The following is a 27,101-nucleotide window of genomic DNA, read 5'->3' on the forward strand; positions in this document are numbered from 1 at the left end:
ACAATGATCTCAAATTACAGTTAGCCATCCAATCAGAACACAAACCTTAAGGAAGTTGAAGGGTGGGGTTAAAGCCACTGTAAACATATACATGGGTGTGATCTTACAGGATGGGCCAAACAAGGTATGCCACGTCATCAACACCTTTTTTGTTCAACCCTTTTCAGCCTGTCTGTAGCTATCATTGAGGTATTACTTTCTTATGGAAATGCAGTTACTTTGTTAGTTTCTTGCTTACTCTGGATTCTCTCTCTGCACTGTGGTGTTAGGTGTCCTGCTGCTGAACTCTGTGTTGACAGAGCGAGCATGTCAGCCTACCTCCCATGGGGAGCGTGGCTGGGAGGTATTCACTGACGCTGTAGTTTAGTGGCTCAGTTGCCATCTGCATGGCCTGGTCTTCCTGCTGTGGGGCTCCTACGCCCAGAGGAAGGGCTCTGCCATCGACAGGGTGGGTATGGCCAAGACGGAGAGTTCGGCCCTTTCTCAGTGGTTAGAAACTCCATTCCTCTCGTTCTTCTCAAAAAGCATTGGAGGAGAATATCTAAGGGGATGAACCTATCTTGTTCTCCAATGGGTTTTGAGTAGGAAGTGAGCAGAGGACGGAGAAGAGGACCCGAGGAATCAAGTTTCTAACAATTGAGAAAAGGTCAGAGAGAAGAGATGTCAGACCTCAGCCCTGTGTTTCAACTTATAGCCATTGGTCCAAATTCTGCATTATCTTACCCCTGCTACTACAGTACACATCTTCTCTAATGTTGACATTATGCATACACCATATCTTTTACAGAGGTGTCATCACATCCTGCAGACTTCACCCCTCTCTCCTTTTTTCTGTTCATCTTGGTTTCTTTGGATGCAAACACACAGGAGATCAGGGAAGGCACCCATCGATTGGGCAGCACTCTGATCTTATGGGGGAGGGTTGCATTATATTTTAAATGTTTAAGGTTACATGAAATACTTTAAATGGATAGATATGAAAATGAGTTTGGATTGTATCTAATGTAAATGTTCCAACAAGTTTGTTGTAATACCCTCAGCTGACAGCAGACTGTGCTCTTGCATCACACTGCAAGCTAAACCAATGCTGTCCCATTATGAAAATATACATACTGTCAAACCCTGCAGCACATCAGAGGTGTAGAATGTATAGATGTACAATTCACAGTTTATAGTATGTTTTTAGTGACAACAATAGTGAAAGGTAATTGATATTTGTTTTATTCTGAAATGTTTAGCTTTAATACAAAACTACCAAAAAGGCACAAGAGCCTGTTGTCAGTTCAACACAGGTGCATCTGTTAAGGCTTTAGGTTATAACTTGGCTGCTATACATTTACATAAATAATATGTTTAACACATTTAGTATAGCTAAAGAAAAAATTTACAAGAAAAAAAAATTACAATACAAAATAATTATTGTGAGGCATGGCACCAGGAGTCTCTTATCACTAGTACAACAAACACAGTCTGTTGCGCTCCCATAGTCCAAAACAAAAAACAAGCTAAAAAAAAGTAAAATAAAGAAGACTCTCCTTGCCAATGTCCACATAACATCTTCACAAAAACTGACAGCGACTCCAGTTTATCCTTGCCTACATAAAGTGGCTATAAAAGTGCCTATAAAATCCAAACGTAAAAACAGAACAAAAAGACAGACCACATCAAATATGGCCCTGTTGTTTGATTTGCATGCTTAAGTGCTTTGGTTAAACCAATAATAATCCTGCCAGGTGGGTAGACTCTGAATACTCAGTGACACAGGTGTCTAGGTAGAGCAGTAGTGGCCTAGCTGCGGGGAGTGAGGAGGGTCACCGTCAGAGCAAGGCAATGGCCTGGCCCCCGCCTTGTGTAGTGATGTATTGGGAGGGAACACCTGTAGCTGTGTCCAGGGTGGTGTAGGTGGTGTACAGCCCCCCCACCTGTAGGTCTACCAAGGGCAGGCCTTCTGCAGGTGTGGTCATTAAGCTGGGGCCAGTCATGTCACAGTCAGACAGGCACAGAGGGGAGTGGTTAAAGTTGCCCAGGGTCTCCAGGTTGAAGCCCTCCTCCCTCATTTCCTCCCAGAGGCCTAGGACACAACATACATATAGCACAGGTTAAACACAAGTCCTATTTCTATTTCAAACATACCATCCCTCCTATCTTCAGAACCCACCAGCAAATTCCATGATGCTGGGGTCCAGTGTGTCCACCTCGGCTGTGACGTCAGGGTAGAGGTTGTACAGACTGTGGGGGGGCCTGCAGGGGGGCTGCGGTATAAGTGGGTTGTGGTAGAAGTCTGAGACAGCGTGCAGAGGGGGGGTCCGGCCTAGCACATGGGAGCAGGGGACACAGGTCATGCTGGGGTCGTAGCACTTTCTGTGGCAGCCCTCCGGTCGGTCTGTGATCAGCTTGTCCAGTTCGTCTAGGAGACAAGAACATGGCTTGTGGTAAACAGTAAACAGTGTCATATACTGCAACCTAAATAGATAATTGCAGCAACTGTATACAGCTTAAGGCCTACAGTATATTAGGGCTTAGGGCCTACAGTATATTAGGGCTTAGGGCCTACAGTATATTTCCTTGTCTCCTATACCTGGGTTGGCCATGCTGTTGCGGATAGAGGTCAGGTCCTTGCGTTTCCACTTCTGCATCTCCTCCTCCATCTTGTCTATCTTGGCTGGGTTGAGGGCCCACAGACAGCCCTTGCGAGAGGAGCTACCCTGCTTGTTCTCCACCTTCTCAAAGGACTTATTCAGAGACAGGTTGTGTCTCACAGAGTTTTTCCAGCCGTCAGGAGCCGACTGTAGAGAGGACCAAACATCAGTAATAACATCCTGATAATAAACCTCAGTACAACACATTACATACAGTGTGTCATAGTGAAAGAAAAATACACAGCACCTCCCTCCCTCCTACTTACCTTGAAATAAGGGAAGTGCTCCTTCATGAAGCTGTAGATCTCACTGACAGGGAGGCTGCCTGTCTGGCTGTTCTTCAGAGCCATAGCAATCAGGCAGCTATCCAATGACATACACATGCCAAACATCTTCACTTGAGCCTGCTTTTATACATTCCTTACCTAACATGCTAAATCAATTTCAAAGGCACAGTGACTGTGTTACCTGTAGGAGTAGATCGGTTTGGGGAAGGCCTTGGTTTGTAGGAGGTCCTGGTCCTGGTCCTGGGTTCTGTAGGAAGTGATGGTGTGGTGCTGCTCATAGAGGTTCTGGTCCGAGTAGGAGGGGCTGCTATAGAGGCTGGTGGGGGAACACTGGGGGAAAAGAAGCCACATCTCTATGAATCCAGGAAGTCACATCTCTATGAATCCTTTGCATGGCAGTAGGTGGATGTTACCTGTTGTAGAGTCTGAGCTGGGCTGAAGAGCTGCTGGTGGGAGTGATAGTAGTGGGCTGGGGGGGACTGGTATCCTGGGTACCCTGTCATCTGAAAGATAGGGAGACAAAGCATGGGTATGGGAAGAGCATTGTAAAAAGACAACAAAATTGAAATAAAACTGCTGAACTTACATTTCCATTTTGAATGTTCAATCCAGTATAACTATTCTGCATGTTGCTATGGGGTGGGATCATGGTGTCATCATGTCCTAGTACTGTATTCATGCTGCTTCTCTGATCTAGGAAAAAAACAAAGAAGAGTTTGTAGGTGTCAGGTGTGTGTGTGTGTGTGTGTGTGTGTGTGTGTGTGTGTGTGTGTGTGTGTGTGTGCGCATGAGAAAGAGAGACTATGTTGACTGTGACTATGTTTTGACTCATACCTAACTGTTCTTCCAGCATGCTGCTCTGGGCTCCTGTGTTGAAGGCTAGCCTGCCTGTGGCCATCTCCTGCAGCCTGGGTACATCCACAGTGGTGAGCCAGGACAGAGACTGCAGGTCCCCCAGCAGCTCCTCAGTCTGCTGGGACGGCTCTGTGGTGAGCAGCCTGACAAGTGCAAAAAGCTGGTTACGATCTACTGTAAAGTAGAGTTCTGAGAGACAGATGTACAGTAAGTTGAAAATGTCATCTGCCTCTTTAAAAAATACAGAAATAGTTGCATATCCTGTAGCTTCTCTTAAGTATACTTTTATTTTTTGTATATATATATATATATATATATATATATATATATATATATATATATATATATATATAAATATATTAACATTACATTCTAAACATACTTAATATAATATATTTTTCTTTTTCTACAAATGTTATTGTTCAAAGCTGTTGCTTAGATGGTTTACTCACAGCCCAAGACGACCAAGATATCTACTTGTCAAAACTTCTAAGAAACAGAAAAGTTTCTAATTGATCCCATTCGAGGTGCAACTGCATTAAAGTTGAAGGACCAGTTACCCATCTCTCAGGGACATTGTCAAAAGAAAAAAAAATTAAAAACATGAATATTATTTATACTTTGAATCTATTTTCAATATTCAAAACTTTTTTTCGCTTGGGGTCCCATTGGCTGAATCATAAGTACACAGGTACACAGGTAATCACAAGTACACCCTGACAGTATTCCAAATGTGGAGTACTACAGTGTACACTGTCTGCAACAGTTGGCCTGGCCAATGAGTAATCATTACTAACGACAGTCCACAGCCCAGTGGCGCGTGGCTCTATTGTTTCCTAAAGGCCCTTCCCTGACTGTGTGTCCACCCACTCAACCCCACATCCCCAATTATGTTAACCAGTGTCTGAATTACGCCGGCTGAGTGACAGCTAATTGCCAAAAGAGTTAAATGAGCGCCATCTGCTACACTGTCACCACCAGGCCCTCTGCACAGATTTACAACCCCTCACTTGTGCTGGAGAGCAAGAGACGGTCATACTGAACACTTAGCATGTGACAGAGTTGCTTCATTAACACACATTAGTAGGTATTAGCCTAAACATTTTTTGCTCCATGCAAAAATGTTTTCTTCAAAATGATTGTCTTAGTTCAGTTCTTTGCCTACAACAAAATTAAATTAAAAAAACAAACTCAAAACAATATCAAACTCCACTTTATACCAAAGCCAGGGAGGCGGTGCCCTACTTATTTATTTTTGTTGCTACAAACAGTCTAATCTTCCATCCCCTCCCACAAGCTGTTTTAGTCACATGATAAAAAACTAAGTGTTGATAGGAGATCATGTGTGGGCCTTGTCATGCTTATAAACCAGGAAGGGAATGGCTTGATAAATATACATGTACCGTAGTTTACATATGTTCAAGAAAAGTATAACAGTGGTTTGGTTTCAGAATGTAACTTTAGGCTGCTCTCCTAATAAGCTGAGTAAAAGAGAGATAGGCCCTACCGAACACACCTGCCCTTTTATTTACAGAAAGTGAATGGCAACTATGTTGTAATTCATACTGTATGATAACAGGTTTGATTGTGTCTCATTTCGTAGGTCAATGTCAGCTGAACTGTCAAGAGTATACAGTATATCCTGGTTTACAATCGGCCTAGTGAGGACATAGTAAAGCCTTTACTTTGTAAACTATCTTGGATTTGGCAGGGGTGGTTATATGAGAGGCTACAGGCTACAGCACTACAGCTATACACACTGACAACTTCACAGCTGAGCATACAATCTCAAAACAGTTTTGCTTGAAATGTGACTCTAAATAAAATCATAAGATTCACCAACCTGTTCGAGGGAAACATCCATGTAGCCTAAGAGGGCCACGAGTATGCAATTCACTTCAACTTGAGGATTCCAACTGAGGATTCCCTCTGACGTTGAAGTCCCTTACTTCTCTGTCAACAATGTTGCTAGGTGAACTCAAATGAACACAAGAAGGTTGAAGACAACCTGTTCCGGGCACTGAGGACTATTATGTTATCATAGCCTCTGATTGACTGAAAATAAAGCTGATCTCTTCTCTCATTTGTTGCAGGGCGCACACTGTATGAACAATGTGTCCACCCCCTTTGCTTAGCAGTACAAAACAGCCAAGAGGTTACTAAGAGGTTACTACGAGCAGTGTCCCCTAGTTTTCTATTTTGAGGTAACCCCTCCCCACCAGTTTTGGGGAGAGATCCTCCTCCCCCATCAAACTCTTGCAAGGGGCTCAGTCTCACATTGCCCCTACAGCGGGAGTGAAAACAGAGCTGATGGGCTCTGACATATCCATTCAGACCAAAAATTATTCATTCTGCTGAGGGTTTTGCATATTTCTTTCTCTCCCTCTCTCTCTCTTGCACACACGTGCACACGCGCACACACACGCACGCACACACACACACACACACACTCACTCTCTCACTCACACCTCCCACAGCACAGACAACAAAAGCCTGCTCTAGCAGCTTTCAGATTTGTTCTAATGCATCAGCCAAATGTAGCTCACTAACTTGTGTAGACTATTGAAGGGCCAGAGCCACACTATCAAAACTACTGACCTCCAATAATCTAGCAGCTACTAAGCTTACTTAGCAGCAACTAAAGGTTATGCCTAGTCTTGCCTGCAGACCATGAGCAGTTGATCCATTGGGTCAGTCCCTCCTACTGTAGCTACCTGAAGTCATGTGAGGTGGGGTGATGATGACCTCCAGAATTCCCTGCCATTCTGAAGGTAGTGTCACTCTCTATCATCAGCTGAAAGGTAGATCAGGTGAATAATTAACCAGTCGTTGGATGGGTTAGACATGTTATATCATTGAAAGGTCAAATATGTTATGACACAGATGACAGTTGTTTGAAAACAGAACGTAGCCCAGGCCTAGCAGCTACAACAAGTAAACGTACCTTCGTTAGTTGATCAGCTTGATTGACCAAAAATAGTCTCTTTGACTTTGGCCTGAACTTTCTTCCAGTAGCAGATACTCAGGTCAGGATAACAAATTGGTTGGTAATCTAACAGAACAGTATCTACATCTAGCTAGCTAGGCCAGAAAATCTCTGGGTTAATTTGACTAGCTAGCTAGTACGTAATACCAGATACTCGATAATTGGGCTATGGTAATACCAACAGACAGTAACCTGTTTCGAAACAATCCACAATTCTTGCTGACGACTGCCCTTTAAACTTCTAACTTTAAACTTCTAAACCGTTTTTAAAATTCCCTCTTTCATGATGTGAGTGGCGTGCGCAGGCAGCGCAGACAGACAGTCACTAGCCGTGGAGCTGTCCATCAGCACCACCACGGCTCGGACCACAAACAAGGTTGCACTAGCAATGTCACATCAGCCAAGTCAATAAAAACAACATCATTTAATTTGTACAATACGATAGCGTACTGCTGTGCTGTATGTCAGTGCCTTGTTTGTAAGCACAAGCAAAACGAAAGGCAACAACTGCCTGCTGTTGAACAAGAATTAGCATCATTCCACATGATCCTCTTTAATTGTGAGCTGTGTGGAAATGGGGCAAGGGGGAAAGAGAATGCCCAAAGAAGTCCTTACATGTTCTCAGAATCCTCCCAGTCCCTGACCTGTGACCGCACATCAAGGGCTTGCAGTTTAGAATAGTACGGCCGTTGGACAGTCGATCCCGCCCACCTCTTTGCCCGCGCCGTTCGACGTGCTGCAGCGGGATTGTGGTCGAGGAGGCGCGGTGAGACCTAACTCCACCTCACTCCACATATTGCAGTCAGTGCCTATTCTGTAACTTACTATACTGGATCCTTGAAACCATCATGATGTATATCAACATCACTTTTGATCCAATAGTACAGTGACAACATGCTATTTTTGTTTGCTTCTGATCACTGCAAAATCCCTCTTATCGTCTTCCCAGTAGCACATTAGAGGCTGACCTGATAGCCTACATTATTTTGGAGGCGAAATGACACACAGTATGCTACACAGTAAGCAACTTAAGCGATTTTGTAAATTGAATTGTACACAATGTACTCAATTTATGTCATAATTTATGTATGTTAATACACTGATGTAGACTACTGCATGCAACATTTTGGAAATACAGTATCTGCAGCTTAACCTCTTATCAGATGTTTTACTGTGACTGTGATGGGTGGCTTCTACTACACCAGGCAAAGATTCTGTAAATTACAATAATATTTTCTTACACCAGGGATTTGTCTGATCTGCTAGAGCTAGAGGCATTCTGTCTGGTGCACTCTGCAAAACGCAACAGGGAATGAGGCCAAGCTACAAAAAACTGAAGAAGAAAATGAGGACATCATGACACTGTTTGCAGTGGCTGTTGCATTATGGGATGTCCATAAATCCAGGTGATATAGGTAAGGAGCTGTGTACTAATTCAACGTTTTTAGAGCTGCTCTCCCACTTCTCAAGCATCTCTGTAGCTAACTGCCCACTGCCTGCCTGCTCTCTCCCAACCAAATCAGATTCAGCTACTCTCAGACGGACTTGACTGAATCTGACCAGACGTCTCTATTATATGCACATATAGAATAACAGCATGTACATGTACTCAAAGGTAAGAGCTTTGACTTTTGATTTATGTTTTGATTTACAGTACATGTTTAATTACTAGTTTGTCTTTGACATAATGCCATAAAGTAATCTTCTCCTGTCTCTGTATATATATTTCAGTGTGGCCACTCTATCATTAACTGTCATGGGTTTATTTCTATTATGACATTTCTATCAAATCATAGCCTATTTTGATTTGTCAAATGGCATTAACCTAGAAACAGTTGAGACGGTGTTCTTATACTGTTATCACATTGCCATCTCTTGTTTGTCCACGGTATCCTTGAAGGGTTTTGCTCACTGAATTAGCCATGGCTGAGGTACTACAGTCTTGTCTTGACCTTCAGAGTCCTGGCCTGTCCTCGACTATCTATTTGCTCCTATAAATAAAGGATTACTTGAATGTTGAGTTGTGTGGGTCTAATTGAACCTGTGAATATTCATTTGGATATCCTGTGATGCCTTGTCCTCTGCCCTCTAAGTAGGCAAGGTTGTAATTGGTTAGGTCGCTTACTCCTTATGTCCTAAGAGGTTAAGGGGTCAAGAGGTCAAGGGTTCACTGTTTTCTTGCGCCAATACTGATGTAGCTGGATTGATATTATGGTGTTTGTTGTATTGTGGTGGTGGTGGTGGTGGTGGTGATGGGCTTGGGCTTAGAGCTGTGCTGGTCAGTGATGCTGTGTACAGTGATACTGTATTGATGCTTGCGTGACCTCAGATTGAAATTGGTGCACCTGAGGTTTCATTACTAGCAGATATATGCATCTAAAGGTAAACAGAGAGGGCAAAACTCCATTGTATAACTTAGATATGAGCTCCTATAGAGGATCATCACATGTAGTAGCGCACAGTTTGTGAACCTGATATCACTCTGAAAGGAATCTAGGCAATATGGATTAGACATACAGTAAGTACTGTTTTAATACTGTATAATGAGTATGTATTCCTCCCATCCAGAGAGCGAGAGAGAGAGAGAGAGAGAGAGAGAGAAAGAAAGAGATAGTTTATGTGAAAGAGAGGGGCAAGGCAGCAATGCCAGGATCTGGCTGATGTGTGGGGTTATCATACTGTAGCCCTCATACTCAGCATGAAACCTTTAATGGGAAAATCAACCCCCCTGACTGTGGTGTAATTGGATTTTCCAGGGACTCGTGCTAAATCAAAGCTGATGGGAACAGCAGCGCAAAGCTTTTTAAGGCTGGAGAAGTCTCACCTCCACAGACTACTTTTTTTTTGGGGGGGGGGGGGGGGGGGTTAGTGTGAGCGTGTGTGTGTGTGTGTGTGTGTGTGTGTTTGTGTGTGTGTGTGTGTGTGTGTGTGTGTGTGTGAGTGTGAGGTGAGTGTGAGTGTGTATGTGTGTGTGTGTGTGTATGTATGTAAACAAATGTCAATGATTCAATGTTAGTAAATAGAGCATGCCTGAGCCTATTTGTGACATTGTGAGGAAAGAGAACTAGAGTAGGGCACGCAGATATGTTGGTCGTCATCCAAAAGTAATGTAATTTAGGGCAGTTAATAACAATTTTGCATAGTCTATTGCCTAGCAGAAGTTTTGTTGTCTTTCCGGTATGCTCTCGATTGTGACTGCCTCTATCTTAATCAGTGTTACGGTAATGCAAGATGCCTTTGTTAGTGTTTACAGGATGCTCAACTTTAAATTTTAAACAGACTGAATGAGATTGCAACCCAACCATCAGTTAGGTCCTCATCCACAATAATTGATGATGATGAATACATCAAATTACTTTTGTTTTTTCAATGCAAGAAAGGATGCCACTGACAATTACAAAAGTATGGCCAAACAATTTATTTATTCATTAATAGTTAGAAATCAATGGGCAACCTTCTTACAATGTTAGACCATGACTGTCAGATAATGACATGTAGAAAACTTCCCTTTACAGTCCACATGCAACCTTGTCACAACCTTGTCACAACCTTGTCACAACCTTGTCACAACCTTGTCACAACCTTGTGAAATTCTGCATTTATGTAAATAGGCAACATTTAAAAAAATATTATTTTAAACTGTGAGATGGTCTGATGCTGACTGTCAACTGCCAATTTTAAGAACATTTTATTTTCAACCCATGATAAACAATGTAGCAATGTTGGATGATGACCATCAAATGACAACCATAAACCAACATGGTATGATGGTTTTAACATATTCTACTATGCAACGTTTGGTTTTAACGTTGTCCCACAGTTATTTTTCATCGTCTCTATATGGTTGGCACACGACAGTGAACATCGCATCACATACGTTTATACAATGTTTAGAATTAGACAATGCTGCACCGTACCATTTTCTGTCATTTCCAATATACAAAGATACCACCAAAAACGAATGTTAATACACGTCAATTTTCTAAAAAGCCCAGGGGATAGGTTCATCCCAAGCAGACCTGATACTGTAGCCGGGCAATGGCAGTGATGAGCGGTTTGTAATTAGTCCGAAATGTATCTGCCTAATCAAAGATCAGTAATACAATACCTGCACTGTAATTTTGTGCAAGGATGAGGAGGGGGCTCAGACGGATAGAGTTTCTACGTCCTTGTGTTACACACACACACACACATGCACGCATGCACACACGTATGGACACACACACACACAGACACAGACACAGACACACACACAAACACACACACACACACCCACACACACACAGCTCCCAGAGCCAGGGAGGTCATTACTGGCTCATTACGGACAGTACAGGAGCGCCGGTCCAGCAGGAAGTATCATTCCGTACTGAGTCCCTGCCCTCCGCCCCATCCACCCCTTCACCCCACCACCCATACGCCCTGGGCCCCAGAACCAGCCCAGTTCTGTAAGAGAGCATGTGAGTCAGAGACGGAGTGAGATCAGAGCGACACCGGGGATAGCAGACCAGAGGTGATAGGATCAGAGGGATATACCTGCGTCTGAGTCACCAGCGTCTGAGCGGCTAGTATGGGAGAGCTCCTTGACTGCTAGAACAGCCGGGACGAGTGTCCACCTCTACTTCGCAGGCAACCCAGGGACCGTTGTTGAATCATATAGTTTGGATTTATCTGGGCCATTACAAGACTAATCAACCATGACTCACATGGCTTTGGAGATGACTGAGGTAATGACGCCTCGTCAGTATGCGCGTGTCTTCCTCTTGTTTGATAGTACAGCACGTTTATAAAACCTGCCTTAGTTTTTTCGCAGATTGCGGTTTTCTTTCTCCCACTTTTTTTTTTTAAATATGTTTTTTTGTGCATTTCTGCTTTATTGGGATAGAGACAGTAGAGATTGACAGGAAAGATGGGAGAGAGGAAGGGATGACATGCAAGACATGTCGAGGGTCGGGATCGAACCAGGAACCTTGCGATTATGTGGTATGCGCATTAGTGTGCTACGCCACTAAGCGCCCCTCTTTCTCCCACTTTTATTGATAGCAGTCACAACATGTTTCCTGATGTTCACTAATAGTAACACATTTACTCTCAGGTAATTGCTACCATGAATGTGAGTACAATTTATTGAAGTGAATCTAGTCTACTGTACCGTATGTTGATTCCATATAATGTTATGACAATATTCCTACTGTACAGCACAACAGTGTACATGAGGAGTTGTATGATGTCATATGTGACACTTAGGTTTCTCCAGACACCTATATCCCCCTATAAACTAAACGTGTGTTGCCCTGGGTGATGTGTGGTGTCAGTCAGTGTCCTACGAGGAGTGCTATCTCTTTCAGGAGCCTAACGGCCACTTTGTGAGTGAGTAACAGGATCCCGTGCCATACTGGAGAGACTGGGACAATGGGGTGGCCTCTCGGGTGATGGCTGCTTGGTCAGATAGACTTTCCTGTTCCGCTTTAGCCTGCCATCAAATATAGGTGTCTAGTTGCTCATTTTCCGTATTTGTTAGTGTCTTCCTATCCCTCTCTCTCCACATCTCCATCTTCCTCTGTCTCCCTGTCTTTGTGTGTATCACCTCAGCTCTACCTTCCCACCCCCTCTTCTCTTTCCACTCCCATCAACCTCTCCATTTTCTCTCCTCTCCTCTCGTATTCACCCACTATTAGGTGACACTGTTCCCCACATTACGAGTGTGTAGTTAGGTTGTGTAGTTAGCTACATTTCTAGGCCTTGTCCTTTTGCCAGATTGCCCATCTCATGACGGTCTGGTGTTATTTTCTCATCTGGCGAGTGTTCTCCTCAGCTCAGATTCCTTCTGAATGGCTGCCCTACAATCTCTGCCCTGCGCTCTGAGGCGTGCCACCAGGCTGCTCATCTTATGCCAACAGGGTGCCAACACATGGGCAGAGTGCCAGAGCCAGGCCTGGCATGCAGCCCTGCCACTCAAAGCAATTGTCTCTGCTGGGTCCACTAGCTCCTAGAGAGGATCATCAGTTTGTTTTGAACACTCTCTGAAAGGAATCTAGGCAATATGGATTAGACATGCAGTAAGTACTCTTTTAATACTGCAAAATGAGTTCACAGGTTTATGTATTCCTCCCATCAGAGAAATGTTTAAGATATTATTAACTTTGCGGTGACAGAGAACAGCCTGTGGCGGAAATGAATTAAACAGCTTGTAAAGTGATGTATGTTATTAAAATGTGTCAGACTTGAGTGTAAATACAATCTCTCTCTCTCTCTCCATCTCAGACACACACACACACACACACACACACACACACACACACACACACACACACACACACACACACTCACACGCGTGTGCACACACACACACACTCACGTGCGCACACACACACACACACACACACACACACACACACACACACACACACACACACACACACACAGAAAGAAGTAAGCATAACATGGCTCAAGTTCCCATGTTTGTACTAAGGAGGGGAGAATAGGGGGTTTATCCTCATTGCCCCATTCTGTGTATTGTGAGATTGATTCTGACATCTCAAATGGGGCGCCTTCAATGATATTGTTCACCTGTCTCATTGGTTTAATGTGATGATGGGCTGGGAGGAGATGGGTGGGAGGGATGGTGATGGGGAGTGTGAAATAAAGAATGGCTCAAAGGTGGAGGGAATCACCCCCCCTCTCCTAACCCATTAACCCTCCTTCACTGAGAATCCCTGGGTGTGAGAAATGAAATATAAATTGTAACTCTTAAAGCAAGTTTCCATCGTTTGATAGCTCACGTCGATAACTGGGTTACTGAATATGAAAGCTAACCATAAGCTTTACTCCATCTTGAGTCTGTTTCTTGTCCTATGTGTGTGTGTGCATTTTGGGCTCTCAAATTACACAAATACCATCCCTCACCCCCTGTTGCTCCTTCTTTTGCTCCGTTCTTCCCCATTGCAATGCCCTCCTTGCACTAAATAGGCCAAATCTCTATTGTGTCATGACTGCCCAGTGTGAAATTGACTGTGACGTTAAATGTTTTCTAATGAATAATTACTGAATGGACACACTGGGTGAATGTGTGTAATGGATTGTAGACTGCTCTTTAAAAACGTTTCCCCCTTCGTCTTACTCACAGAACAAAAATGCTTTTCACATGCAATTGAGAAAGGAGGGGTATCTTGATACCTTTTTATGTTTTTCTCAAATTCAGAGAAAATTGAAAAAGCCTTTTTTTGGTGTCTGTCAGAGTGAAAAAGTTATAGAATTAAATAAAAGGAGGGTTTCTATGTTTGAGAGCTGGCAGCTACGGTATCGAAGCTATGACATGTTGTTGTGCCAGGCTAGAGAGAAAGTGGGAGTGTGTTGGACCAGGAGGTGTTTTTTTCTTTTGAGAGAGGAGTGGGTTGTAGAGTTTTTTGCCTGCACTCCTGCGTTCTAAGAATACGTCCTGGAGGGCTAGTGTTTTGACCGTATTTCTGTTTTTTGCAGCCCTGTGTTTGCTGCCACCACATGGTGGGGACATGGTTGTCTGGGTGTGGACCTGTTTTAATGCCCACTATGTGTACAAATACTGTATATATTTCTATCTGGATACTACTTGTGAATTTACAGTATGTACAGTACCAAGCATGTTGCTCTCAAAAACGTCCTTGTAATTGATTACAGTGTAATTTGCTGGTATATTCTATTGTATTTTTGCTTACCAGTTTAGGAGTGTGTGTGTGTGTGTGTGTGTGTGTGTGTGTGTGTGTGTGTGTGTGCACACGCGTGTGAGTGTGTGTGTGTGTGTGTGTGTGTGTGTGTGTGTGTGTGTGTGTGTGTGTGCGTGTGTGTGCGTGTGTGTGTGTGTGTGTTTTCGTCATTCATCTTTTCCCTAGGGAAATGGCATCAGGAAAGTAAGATTAAAACAATAAAAGAAGTGATGAATTGCCTTGTGTGTTGGTGCCCTTGGCCCATCTTCTACCCAGTAAGTGGAACTGGTAGTGCTTTCCTGTGAGTTGGGTTGAAAATAGCCCTGTTTCCCCTAAAATAGGACTCCAGAGGGGGATAGCTATCTACACTGTTTTGCTGAGCAGGACTAGAAGAGGGTCATTTGGTCTTGAAGGGATTTTCAGAGAGTGAGCATAGAAAAGTCAGTCATTGTCTGAATGTCACTAATAAGAATGCTGACAGTTATATTAAATTCTAGTTCTAAACACAATTGTACATACACACACACACGCACGCACGCACGCACGCATGCACGCACGCACGCACACACACACACACACACACACACACACACACACACACACACACACACACACACACACACACACACACTTACTGTACTATCACTTCTGCTTCCTTTGTCGCCCACTTTCCACATTATTGATGGTTTCCTATTGGTGGAAATGGTGGGGGCAATATGTCAATGCTTCCTGCCATACTTTCCTTTCCCATAAATAAACGCAGATGTTCAGTACAAAAGGGGATTTGAGCACTCAGTCTGAGACAGAAGATATACTCTTTCAAGGTAGGGCATTGGACATTTACTCATGCAAGCTTTGTATTTTTCCTTACTACAGCAAATTAGGCTACACAGCACAGTATGTTAGATGATTTCATACTGTGCATTATTGTATTAACAGTTTACAATTGCTGTCAACATAAGAAATTGTGAGTATCAATTACAATAACATGGAACCTTGGCTGTGGGTGAACTTGGCAGTGTTGTGAGCCAAACCGTTGAAGCATTCTGAATATGCTGGGTGTTGCTGTCATAGCTGTCATAGCTGTCATAGCTGTCATAGCTGTCATAGCACTGCTGTCATAGCAGTCATAGCACTGTCATTTCTGTGAATAGAGCTGACTGACATGACGTTACTAGAAACACCAGAGCACATTACTTTGGGAGCCATACTTCAGCTGTAATTGTACTTATTGTCAGTACAAACACCTTCTGGTTAGTATGTGATACTGTAAGAACACAACAGTATTGTTTTCAATAGTAGTATTACAATACTATAACAAATTCCCTGCTCATTTCAAATAATTGATATCAGTATATCAACTTTGGGTTTACTGCAGCAGTGAGAGACTATTCTCATTGGAGGTGACAGGTTCATTTGATTATGGCCTGCATTTTGACCATGCAGTTGAAGCCAGTGTGTTGGTGTATACCAACTGGTGGAGTCTGCACTGTAGTATTGTATTTGTGTGTGTCATACAGGGGGCAGGGGAATGTGTATCCTCTCCTGACGGTGACAAGAGACTGATTGCTCAGTGAGGAGCATGGGAGCAGATTAGATAGGGATGCCTGTACTCACATCAGTCATGTGCTGAGAGGATGTGGCCAAGGCCACCAGCCACACTGACTGCAAGTGAATGGAGAGACCGACAGATTGAGAGGAAACAAACTGGTTTTGGGGAGATGGCCTCTGTGTGTATGGAATGGGGTTGTTTATTTTTATGTGTGTTTGTGTGTGTGTATATGTGTGTGTGTGTGTGTGTGTGTGTGTGTGTGTGTGTGTGTGTGTGTGTGCGTCTGCGCGTGCATGTGTGTGTGCGTGTGTGTATGTCTCAGTGAGAACTGTGTGCCATGGCGACAGTCTTGACAGGAGCAGATAACTGAGAGGGAAACAGGACGCAGAGAGACAGGACATGTCATTAGGCAGAGAGAGCTACCTTGACTTATTGACTGTGATAAAGAAAAAAACATGTAACTCACAGAAGAATGTATACTGTGTATTGGGTTTCTTCAGATTAGATTTCCTAGATTCCCCTGGAAAAGAATACAACAGCTACATTATGTGATGCTGAGTTATAACGTGTGTTATCTTGCTGTTTACAGCTGTTATGTCATGATGTCCTGTTGTTGTGGTACTGTAAGTCTCTGGGATGTGTCACTGACACGGTCTCTAATTGGGCACAGAGCCTGGAGGAGCGCTGTAACCGGATCCTGCGGGACATGGAGGGTTCTCTGACCGCCCGGGATCGGGTTGGCATCCAGGATTTTGTTCTGCTGGACGCCTACACCAGTGAGAGTGCCTTCCTGGACAACCTGAGAAAACGCTTCCACGAGAACCTCATTTATGTGAGTCTTTCCCTCTGCAGCACGGAGAGACACCACATAGCTCTCCTCTGGCCAAAACGCCATCCTACCTCGAGACCCAGAGGAAGCATTGAATCACAGTGTTCCTTTCCTAATTGAACTCCCATTTGGCTCTGCTGAGACAGCAGCCACTGCACTGTTCTCTACAGTTGCAGAAAGTGCAGAGTCAAGAGTCCATTTTCGCAAGGTCATATAAGTTCATTCTGATGATCAACCTCACTCATTGCTATTGTAGAGAGGAGATGTGACTCGTTCTGAACCCAGTGATGCATGAGAACTTCATTTCTCATTCTGTTTTTTTGTAAAAGAGCAGACACTACTCTTTTAATCCTCCTCCTCCTCATAGACCTACATTGGAACGCTTCTAGTGACAGTCAACCCCTACAAAGAGCTGGGGATCTATACCAAGAAGCAAATGGACATATACATGGGCGTCAACTTGTTTGAGCTTCCACCTCACATGTAAGAATGTTACACCTGTACAGTATGTGAGTGTATTTGTCATGCATGTACAGTATATTGTGCACAGGTGCCAGTGTCTATTATACTAGCAGTTTTATTGAAGTCTGTCCCTCCCTGGCATTTCAGCTATGCCCTGGCAGACAATGTGTACCGTACCATGCTAAGTGAGACCAACAACCACTTCATCTTGATCTCTGGGGAGAGTGGGGCGGGCAAGACGGAAGCCTCCAAGAAGATCCTGCAGTTCTATGCTGTCAGCTGCCCCAGCACCAAACTGCTGGACATCGTGCGAGACCGCCTACTTCTCTCCAATCCTGTGCTTGAGGTGAATATCATCGCAAAGCATATTAATACATGACATGCTAAATGGCTAACCACTCAATTCCATTATTACCATGTTATTACCATCTTATTACTACTGTATGTAACAACATCTTAATACAAATGTTAAAGTATAACAGTAAGTACAACATTACTACACAGGTTCAGGGTCTGCTTTAGATATAGCATGACACTCATAATGATCACAAGTGTCACTTCCAAGGCTCTATCTACTGTTTTCTTCTCTCAGGCTTTCGGAAATGCCAAAACCCTGAAGAATGACAACTCAAGCCGCTTCGGAAAGTACATGGACATCCAGTTTGACCACCAGGTGAATATAAAGAAGTTGATACCAACATCATAAAAACATAACATCTGGAGAGCGTCAAACACCAAAAGATCAATTTGTAAACCACATATTGTGTTTCTAGTCTTTTTGATTCTACAGTGTACAGTGTGATTCTACAATGTATGACATGGAAAATGTTGGTAATGGCAACCCTGGATATGGGGGCCTCTGTGCCCTGCCGAAGAAAAAATCGGAGGGAATGATCTTTATTCTCCCTAGGGGGGAGCTGTTGGTGGCCACATCCTCAGTTACCTACTGGAGAAGTCCAGAGTGGTCCATCAGAACCATGGGGAGAGAAACTTCCACATCTTCTACCAGCTGGTGGAGGGAGGAGAAGAGGACCTGCTGCGCTGGCTGGGCCTGGAGAGGAACTGTCAGAACTACAGTTACCTGGTACAGGTGAGAGGTAACCCTTCAGAACTACAGTTACCTGGTACAGGTGAGAGGTAACCCTTCAGAACTACAGTTACCAGGTACAGGTGGGACTGGCTTGAGTTGTGGTTTGTCTTCATGGAGCTTGATAGATTATGAGTGATGTGATATTATGATGTTATGCTATATTTGTATTAAAAGAACACAAAGCAGGGATACATATATTTACGTTCAGGGTAGGTTTAGTATGGTGGAAAGGTACTGAGAAGGTCATACAAACGTTGTTATTGTACATTATGTTCTGTTTCATGGGGAAGTGTCTATCAGCAGACAAAGCAGAAGCTGCACACCATGGTCAGCGCTGACAGTTAGATAACGGCTGAGACATGTGTGGTACATCCGAGTCTTTGACGAATGTACATCTGTCATTGCCTTAGAAGGAGATAAAAGACATAACGACATGAGTCGGATGTAACCCCTGGGTGTGTACATTCCTGTGATACAACTTACTGATACAAGGGACAGCCCCAAAAAAACTGATTTAGAGAAAGCTAGCGGCAGAGCTAGTCAGAACGTCTGTGCATGTAAACTGTACTTGTTCCTGTCATACTGAAAAAAAGATCAACATCAAGACCCTGATATACGTGGTCAAGACTCTTCTTAAAATACAGCAAAATATAACAAGCTAAACAGCCTGTCATTGATGATCCCCTCCGTGTTATCTTCTGTCTGTCTGACCCAGGGGGAGTGTGCCAAAGTGAGTTCTATCAACGACAAGAGTGACTGGAAGACCGTACGGAAGGCCCTCTCTGTCGTAGAGTTCAGTGAGAACGATATTGAGGTGAGACCCCATCTCTTTACCATTTTTATTTTGTGCCAGTATTACATTACTGACACGTTGACAGATGTAGCTATGGGCTTGAGAGTGTGGGCAGAGGAATTTACAGATTTTACAAGTCCTGACATGACGCCCTCCTCTCTGGTCCATGGCACAGCACCTGTTTGCAATCATTGCTAGCGTGCTTCACCTGGGAAATGTGAAGTTTGAGGCGGATTCCCGGGGATATGCCGTTCTTAACAACTGTCCAGAGATACATTGGCTGTCAAAAGTAAGAGACACAACTATCCAGTTGCATTCTGACTACACTACTCTACTCCACTACTGCTGCCTGAGTACTCTCCCGCAACCTTTTCAGTAAGAGGATTTGGTGATTTAATTGTTTCTCTGCTGTGTAGTTGCTGGGCATTCCTGCACAGGTGCTACAGCAGGGCTTGACCCACAGGAAGATTGAGGCCAAAGCAGAGCAGGTGAGAGAGCTGCCACTAGAATGGGGGGTTGTTGTTAAAACTTGATTTGCAGTCCGTTTTTTGATAATCAGTCTCACTGGTTTGGCTGGTTCTGTTGTTCAGGTGCTCAGTCCCTTCACCGTGGACCATGCTGTGTATGCCAGGGATGCCCTCGCCAAAGCCATCTACGGCCGCACCTTCACCTGGCTGGTTAACAAGATTAATGAGTCTTTAGCAAACAAGGTGAGGGACACCAATAACCCATGTCCACTTGGCCCAATTAATCTTTGATCAGGTCTCTCTTGAAAAGTGTTTATCTCAATGAGCATAACCTGAATAAATATAGGTTAAATAAAATACAGATACTGCTATCAAATACAGCATATGGTTGTATTTTTTAACAGAGGGAAACCAAACCCTGTCAAAAGTATTACTCCCTGCGTGACATTATGTGTCTCTGTAGGATTCCTCTAGGAAGACTGTGATAGGTCTGCTGGATATCTATGGGTTTGAGGTATTCCATGTGAACAGGTGAGGGCAGACTCAGTGACCGAATATCAGAAGTCTTTCCTTGATTCCTGGCATCATCTCTCATCGCCTCCTTCTCAAAATGCATTGGAGGAGAAGGCTCAAGAGGATGAACCTCAGACTCTCTGCTCCAATTTGCTTTCAAAGGAGGCGAGGATAGAGGACGCAAGGAATCAAGGAAAGATTATTGAGATTTGGCCAGTCACTCTTGGACAGTGAATTGTAGAGGGTTAGAGATATAAGCCTGCTAATGCCATTGTTTCCATACATATTTCAGTTTTGAGCAGTTTTGTATAAACTACTGTAATGAAAAACTGCAGCAGCTCTTCATCCAGCTGACCCTGAAGTCGGAGCAGGAGGAGTACGAGATGGAAGGGATTGAGGTAAATGTTCTTCCTCTACTCTGGCAGGACTACTAGTCTGTTGTGTATCTGGATGCGTTAAGGAGAGATGTGTGTTTTGATGTAAAGAGTACTATAGAGGCATCGCAAACATTCTGTATGTCACATGAGCTTAGAAAAGGCTTTACGACAGAATATAAAATGTGTTTTGTATTGCTGTTTTTCAGTGGGAGTCAGTGCCATACTTCAACAACAAAATCATCTGTGACCTGGTGGAGGAGAAGCACAGAGGCATCATCTCTGTTCTAGTGAGTCAATAGGCAGAAAATCTGACTGACTGACTGATAGTCAGACAGACAGGCAGACAAATGAAGAGATAGATCCAATAGATTTGGATCAGAGTTCATTTCATCACATATTCAGTCTCCTCTCAACTAGGATGAGGAGTGCCTGCGCCCTGGAGAAGCAACAGATCTCACCTTCCTGGTGAAACTGGAGGAGAAGATGGGTGGACACCCCCATTTTGTCACGTGAGTCATCCACCACGATCTCACATACACTGGGACAACATTAGGGAACTGTAACACAGTAACACTTTTCCGACAAGACACACAAGCCTGAGTTCACCAACTGCACTCAGTGGGCTTATAATTAATTAATTGATTGCATTTGTATCGTGCCTTTCGAGACACCCAAAGCGCTTACATTGTAAGGGGGAGAACTCACCTCATCACTAGGATTATGATCCAGTAGAACACCCTTTCCTCTCTCCCTCCATACCCTGCAGACACAAGCTGGCAGACCCCAAGACCAGGAAGACACTGGAGCGAGGAGACTTCCGCCTTTTACACTATGCAGGGGAAGTTACATACTGTGTAATCGGTGAGAAATTAGTTCCCCAACATAACCCCACCATTTCTTCTACATGTTCTGTCCCTGCACACTTCCCTCCGCACTCTCATAAAGCACAGGTTCTCATGTTTGTTTGTCTAATATGTCGGTGGGCAAAATGCGTCTCCCCAGCTCTCATCCCTTTCTGTCTCGCTGTCAGAACAATCTCTACGTATTCTTTCCTTTCAATCCTACTTCTATTTACAGGTTTCCTGGACAAAAATAATGACCTCCTGTACAGGAACATTAAAGAGGTAAATCATGTGCCCAGCAGGGGAGGCTGGTGGTGACAGAAATTAGGGGATGGGCTCATTGTAATGAGCACATCCTCCGATTTCTGCCTCCACCAGACTCCCCTGGTAGCCACTGCCCAGTCTGCCCACTGCCCAGGGCTCTCACTGGCAGTGCACTCAGGAATCTGCTTTCTGGCCAACTCTTTTATTATTTATTGTTAAGCACACCTGTGAATTATAGAGGAGCTGATTGTTAAGCATTGCTTTGGTATAGACTGACAGGACTGTTAAGGGGGAGAACTATGGTAGTCTTTGTTCCAGTCCCAGATTGTTTTGAAAGGAAGCAGGTTCCTTATACAGTAGCTGATGTTGTATCTATTACAGTGTGAACTGTATCGGTGTAAGTCTTAGAGCAGTGTATGAATAGACTTGATCCGCTGACTGATGTCTCATTAATGTGTTCATTGTGGGACTTCACCCCTCAGGTCATGCGTCTATCTAAGAATGCCATTGTCAAACTCTGCTTTCCAACCAATGAGCCGGACACCAAGAAGAGACCTGAAACAGTAAATAGACTTTCTGATGACACACAGGCCATCAAAGTGGCACTAGTTTAGTATCATAATCATCTTTTACTATCACGTGTGTATGTTGATCTCATCTTTGTATTGTTCTGACCCGTCAGGTGGCCACTCAGTTTAAGAGTAGTCTGGTGGGCCTGACTGAGATCCTCATGTCTAAAGAGGCCTGGTACGTCCGCTGCCTGAAACCCAACGAAGGCAAGCAGCCAGGTGAGGTCTTACAGTATCTTCTAAAACCAAGACTACAGGACATAACCCCATACACCAACACACAGTCTACCAGTGAAGGATGGTGGAGGTAGAAATCAGAGAACAGGCTCATTGTAATGCATGGAATGGAATGAGTTTGATACCATTCCTTATTCCATTCCATGCATTACAATGAGCTTATCCTCTGATTTCTACCTCCACCAGCCTCCCTTGCAGTCTACAAACCATGACTTTACACATCCACACACCTTCTACAGACATCAACCCCATATACTGTACACACTCACACACAGCAGCACATGTAACCCCATACACCATAAATCCCATACACCCATATGTGGTTTATAGACCTGAAAACGACACAGCCACTTATTCAGGCTAGTACAGGCCCTAACCCCAAACACCCAGACTGAACTGTACCTAGATAGATTTGACCCATTCCCCTACAGTGTGTAAGGCTACCTGATGTACAGTATGTGGCTTCATTCATAGTGCATGATGCCGATGCTTGTAGCCCTGTGACCTGTCTCCTGTCCCCCTCCTGCAGGGCGCTTTGACGACGTGTTGGTGAGACACCAGGTGAAGTACCTGGGGTTGATGGAGCACCTAAGGGTCAGGCGGGCCGGCTTCGCTTACCGCCGGAGATATGAGATCTTTCTGCAGAGGTCAGCACATTGTGTACTTCACAGCTCTTACCTTGACAATTATTATTTGTTTTATTTAAAGGGATAATTCATCCAAATTACAAAATCACATATTTGGCTCGTTCCCATGAAATTAGTCTATGGACAAGGATGGACCTCAGTCAACAATTTGGTTCTACTTATCTGAGCACTGTCACTAATTGCTAGTTGATAGTAATTTGAGTGAACTACCCCTTAATTTATCCAGGATGTCCCATTAGCCAGTTGGTACTACAATATGTGCAGACAGGGCTCCGATACAGTGCTGTTCATGCTGCATGATAGTAGTATGTTGGTTTGACAATAGTCGTACAGTATGCATCAAGTTCACACGTTCACCAGTGAGTATGTTTTTGAGGATCAAAACGTTCTGTCATACATATGGTAGCCAAGAATTATGACAAACTACACAGGTTTGTTTGCCAGCGTGTCCTGATCTGAGGATCATAGTGTGCACAGTATGCTGAGAGTGGAGAGTTTCCTCAGATGTGTGGTGGGCCTTTCAGGTACAAGCCCCTGTGTCCAGACACCTGGCCTAACTGGAAGGGGACGGCAGCTGAGGGAGTGGAGCGTCTGGTCAAACACCTGGGCTTCAAGCCTGATGAGTACAAGATGGGGAGGTGATCCAAGGATGATGATGACTTTAGGTTAGCCTGGAAACACAGACTGGCTATTTCTCACTGTTGTCTTTTATTTATTACCCAAAAGGACCAAAATTTTCATCCGCCACCCCAAGACATTGTTTGCCACCGAAGATGCCTTTGAGGTCTGCAAGCATGAGCTGGGTAGGTGCTTATACATTGAAAAGGTTACAGTGTGGTGTTTTACCTCTAAGGTAAAGTTTTGTGTGACTCTTTTTGCACTAGCGACAAGGATCCAGGCAAAGTACAAAGGCTACAGGGTGAAGGGAGACTACCAGAGACAGAGAGAAGCAGGTGGGTGCTGGACCACACACAACAAGCCTCCCCTTGGCTACATGGAGTTTCTTGGAAATAGTATCACATAATATGATATTATCTGATTATGATCTTGTCATTGTCTTGTGTCACTTAGCCACTAAGATTGAGACCTGCTGGAGGGGTTTGAAGGCCAGGAGGGAGCGAGAGAAGAGGGCCTGGGCTGTCAAGGTCATCAAGAAGTAAGATACATAGATGAGAAGTATCTCCAGAGAAAAAACAATATCTACATTGTAGAATGTACAATGTAATTGTAAAATGATATGTCTTCAATCAAATCTCTAGATTTTGTCTGTATATTTATTTTCATAGGTTCATCAAGGGTTTCATGACCAGAAATCAGCCAGCCTGCCTTGACAACTCAGATTACCTGGCATTTGTTAGGCACAACTACCTCACACGGCTCACAGAGAACCTTCCCAAAACAGTTATAGACAAAAACACCTGGTTGACCCCTCCTCCAATCATGAAGGAGGTGAGTCTTCTTAGGGACTTGACTGTACAGTACCTCAATAACTGTTGTTCTCTACGTGCATTTCTGGATGATGAGTATCATAGAGATTCTGTTCTTGTTCTATTCTCATTGAGATTCTATTGAGTATACTCTTTACACTGTAGATTTATAGTAGCAACCAAGCTAGGGATAATTTCTACATCTACTGTATGTTTTTGTAGGCTTCGCAGCTCTTGCGGAAACTTTACAGCCGCCACCTGGTACGGGCTTATGTGAAAAGGATCACAACACAGCAGAAGGCACAGGTACAAACCAAGGATCTTTCACTTCCTATAGTGTATGTGTGTGCCAGGTAGAAATTGGAGGACGGGTTAATTGTAATTCATGAAATGGAATGAGGAATGGTATCAAACACATGCAAACACATGCATTTCATGCATTACAATGAGCCCATCCTGTGATTTATACTTCCACCAGCCTCCCCTGGTGTGTGCATATTTGACAGTCCCCTCACATTAAAATGCATTTCTATGACCACATTCCTAGCTGCAGCTGAAGGGACTGACCAGTTCCTTATTCAAAGGAAAAAAAGAAAACTACCCTCACAGTGTGTGCAGACCATTTGTGGACACCAGGATAAGTAAGAAATAGGCCTTGTTGCAAATACAGTGATTACTGCATGCTGTACATTGGAGGGGAATAGTGCCACAATGATGCCTTACAAGATTGGGCTTCATATTTCATATTAATTAAGTCATTATGATGACCAGCATGTTGTGTCATGTGACCAGTTGTATTGTTTTTTGTTTCAGGTGAGGAGGACATCAACATCAAAGTCCTGCAGATGATTCGGCATGAACACATCAAGGTAAACCAACACTAAATGTCCATGGGCTGTACAGTGTGTGTTCCTTTCACTCTACTTTCTTCATATTCTTTTCTCCTCTCCCTCCCTCTGTACCTCCCTCACAGTACAGTGTTCCGGTGGTGAAATATGACAGGAATGGCTTCAGGCCTCGATTCAGGCAGCTGATCTTATCTCAGACCGCAGCCTATCTGGTGGAGGAAGCCAAGATCAAACAGCGGGTGGAGTACAACTTGCTTAAAGGTTAGTACCACAGTAACAAGATTGTATGACTCTGTTAGTGATTGAGTGTGAAGGAGGAATAAAATGAACCTGCCTTAGCAGAGTGTGTGTGTGTGTGTGTGTGTGTTGGTTCTCTAAAAAGCAATTCTCTGTACTACATTTGTATGTCTTCATTCAATCGTAGTTGTTCTGTATCTGGTCTCTCTGTATCAGGTGTGTCTGTCAGCAACCTGAGCGACAACTTCCTGATTCTCCATGTCACCTGTGATGATATCAAGCAAAAGGTTGGCTACTCAATAATCTGGTTTCATTCATGTGCATGAATATATTTTACCTTACTGAGGGGAATGACCCAGGTAGAGCAACACAAATGGCATGAGGATCCTTCAGGTGTTGTTAATCTTCATTCCAGTAATGTGTGTGGCATATTTAATCAGGGGGACCTGGTTCTGCAGTGTGACTACCTGTTTGAGGCTTTGACCAGGTTGTGTGTGGTGACCAACAAGCACAACTGTATTGAAGTAGTCCAGGGCAGGTAAAGTAATACAAAAAACAATTCTCTTTTAAGTATTTTTTAAATACAAGTTGTTGCCCAAAATTTCAACTAAGATGTGTTCCTATAGAACTGTGATTCTGTTGGCTAAGATGTGGTCATTTGCAGTGTAAAGTTTGACATCCAGCCTGGCAGAGAGGGCTTTGTTGACTTCACGAGTGGCCAGGACTTTATGGTGTACCGAACAAAGAACGGCCATTTGATGGTGGTGAGTACGGAACTCCAATCTCTTGTAAATTGTTGATAACCAGTACAAAAGCTTAACGATTCTATCATATTCACACAGGAATCAACTCGAGTAAAGTCAAGATGATGACCACCTCAGGATTTCAACAAGAATGTACACTACAACTTTTTGTTGACCACACGGATGACGTGACCACGACTTGGATGCTTTGAACTGGAACCCCTTGCACCTCATTGTCGTACGACAGGTGTCGTCATTCTAGCGCGACCCGCACCCCTGAACCCCTGAACTACGAGTAGCGGACGGAAAGTCCTAAGACAATGCTTGCACCTATAAATTAAGTAATGGATTTCGCAGACTGTAGTAGATGTTTCCAATCTAGTGACTCACGACACAAACAGCAACCTGTATACTACTCTTTGTGAGGGTAGGACATGGGTAAACATCAATTTATTTATTTATAATTAAAAAAAATTGCCATTGCCCTATCCCTTAAATTTCAATGGGAATAACTTCAACAAATAATTCTTGAAGGTTCATACTGAATAAAACCCCAGAGGAAGTACTACCTATGTTCTTGACTGATGAAAACCTGTCATTAAGCTGTAAATCACATGCATGGGCTAAATTGTGAGTTATGAGGCTAAGGTCACTATGCTATTGTGGTCATTTGTAAAAACTGCTTTCATTTTTGCTATATTTTCATTAGATAAAACAACAAAAATCCCATTTTATAGTTAGATATGTTAGCAGTATAC

At 43.6% G+C, this 27,101-nt stretch overlaps 3 protein-coding genes across 3 annotated transcripts; 2 read left to right on the forward strand and 1 right to left on the reverse strand.

Moving 5' to 3' along the window:
• Positions 1 to 96: 96 nt before the first annotated feature.
• ungb (uracil DNA glycosylase b) lies at positions 97 to 938 on the forward strand (the record flags this gene model as incomplete). The annotated part of the gene is given in 5 exon segments (XM_083670750.1): positions 97 to 124; positions 270 to 364; positions 368 to 448; positions 788 to 826; positions 828 to 938. Coding segments are annotated over 5 exon segments (354 nt in total), but the record flags the coding sequence as incomplete, so codon positions are not given.
• Positions 939 to 1,817: 879 nt separating this feature from the next.
• On the reverse strand, positions 1,818 to 4,345 carry LOC310805172 (forkhead box protein N4-like; the record flags this gene model as incomplete). Its single annotated transcript, XM_083670751.1, has 9 exons — positions 1,818 to 2,071; positions 2,159 to 2,407; positions 2,579 to 2,786; positions 2,906 to 3,002; positions 3,108 to 3,256; positions 3,340 to 3,429; positions 3,513 to 3,619; positions 3,755 to 3,970; positions 4,342 to 4,345. 9 exons carry the CDS (start codon positions 4,343 to 4,345, stop codon positions 1,818 to 1,820), a joined length of 1,374 nt encoding a protein of 457 aa, XP_083526877.1.
• A 7,116-nt stretch (positions 4,346 to 11,461) lies between these two features.
• Positions 11,462 to 27,083, forward strand: myo1hb (myosin IHb; the record flags this gene model as incomplete). The annotated part of the gene is made up of 32 exons (XM_083670506.1): positions 11,462 to 11,491; positions 16,669 to 16,830; positions 17,195 to 17,310; positions 17,437 to 17,635; positions 17,882 to 17,962; positions 18,200 to 18,379; positions 19,095 to 19,193; positions 19,348 to 19,461; positions 19,589 to 19,660; positions 19,763 to 19,882; positions 20,103 to 20,170; positions 20,445 to 20,550; positions 20,736 to 20,816; positions 20,947 to 21,038; positions 21,296 to 21,390; positions 21,607 to 21,653; positions 22,118 to 22,198; positions 22,318 to 22,423; positions 22,971 to 23,088; positions 23,613 to 23,726; positions 23,815 to 23,891; positions 23,973 to 24,041; positions 24,160 to 24,244; positions 24,375 to 24,537; positions 24,738 to 24,821; positions 25,063 to 25,156; positions 25,329 to 25,384; positions 25,489 to 25,624; positions 25,817 to 25,887; positions 26,041 to 26,138; positions 26,265 to 26,364; positions 26,443 to 27,083. 32 exons carry the CDS (start codon positions 11,462 to 11,464, stop codon positions 26,467 to 26,469), a joined length of 3,141 nt encoding a protein of 1,046 aa, XP_083526632.1. The 3' UTR covers positions 26,470 to 27,083.
• Between the last annotated feature and the right edge of the window lie 18 nt (positions 27,084 to 27,101).

This window comes from Argentina silus (assembly GCF_951799395.1).
Source record: "Argentina silus genome assembly, chromosome: 5".
Classification (NCBI taxonomy): Eukaryota; Metazoa; Chordata; class Actinopteri; order Argentiniformes; family Argentinidae; genus Argentina; species Argentina silus.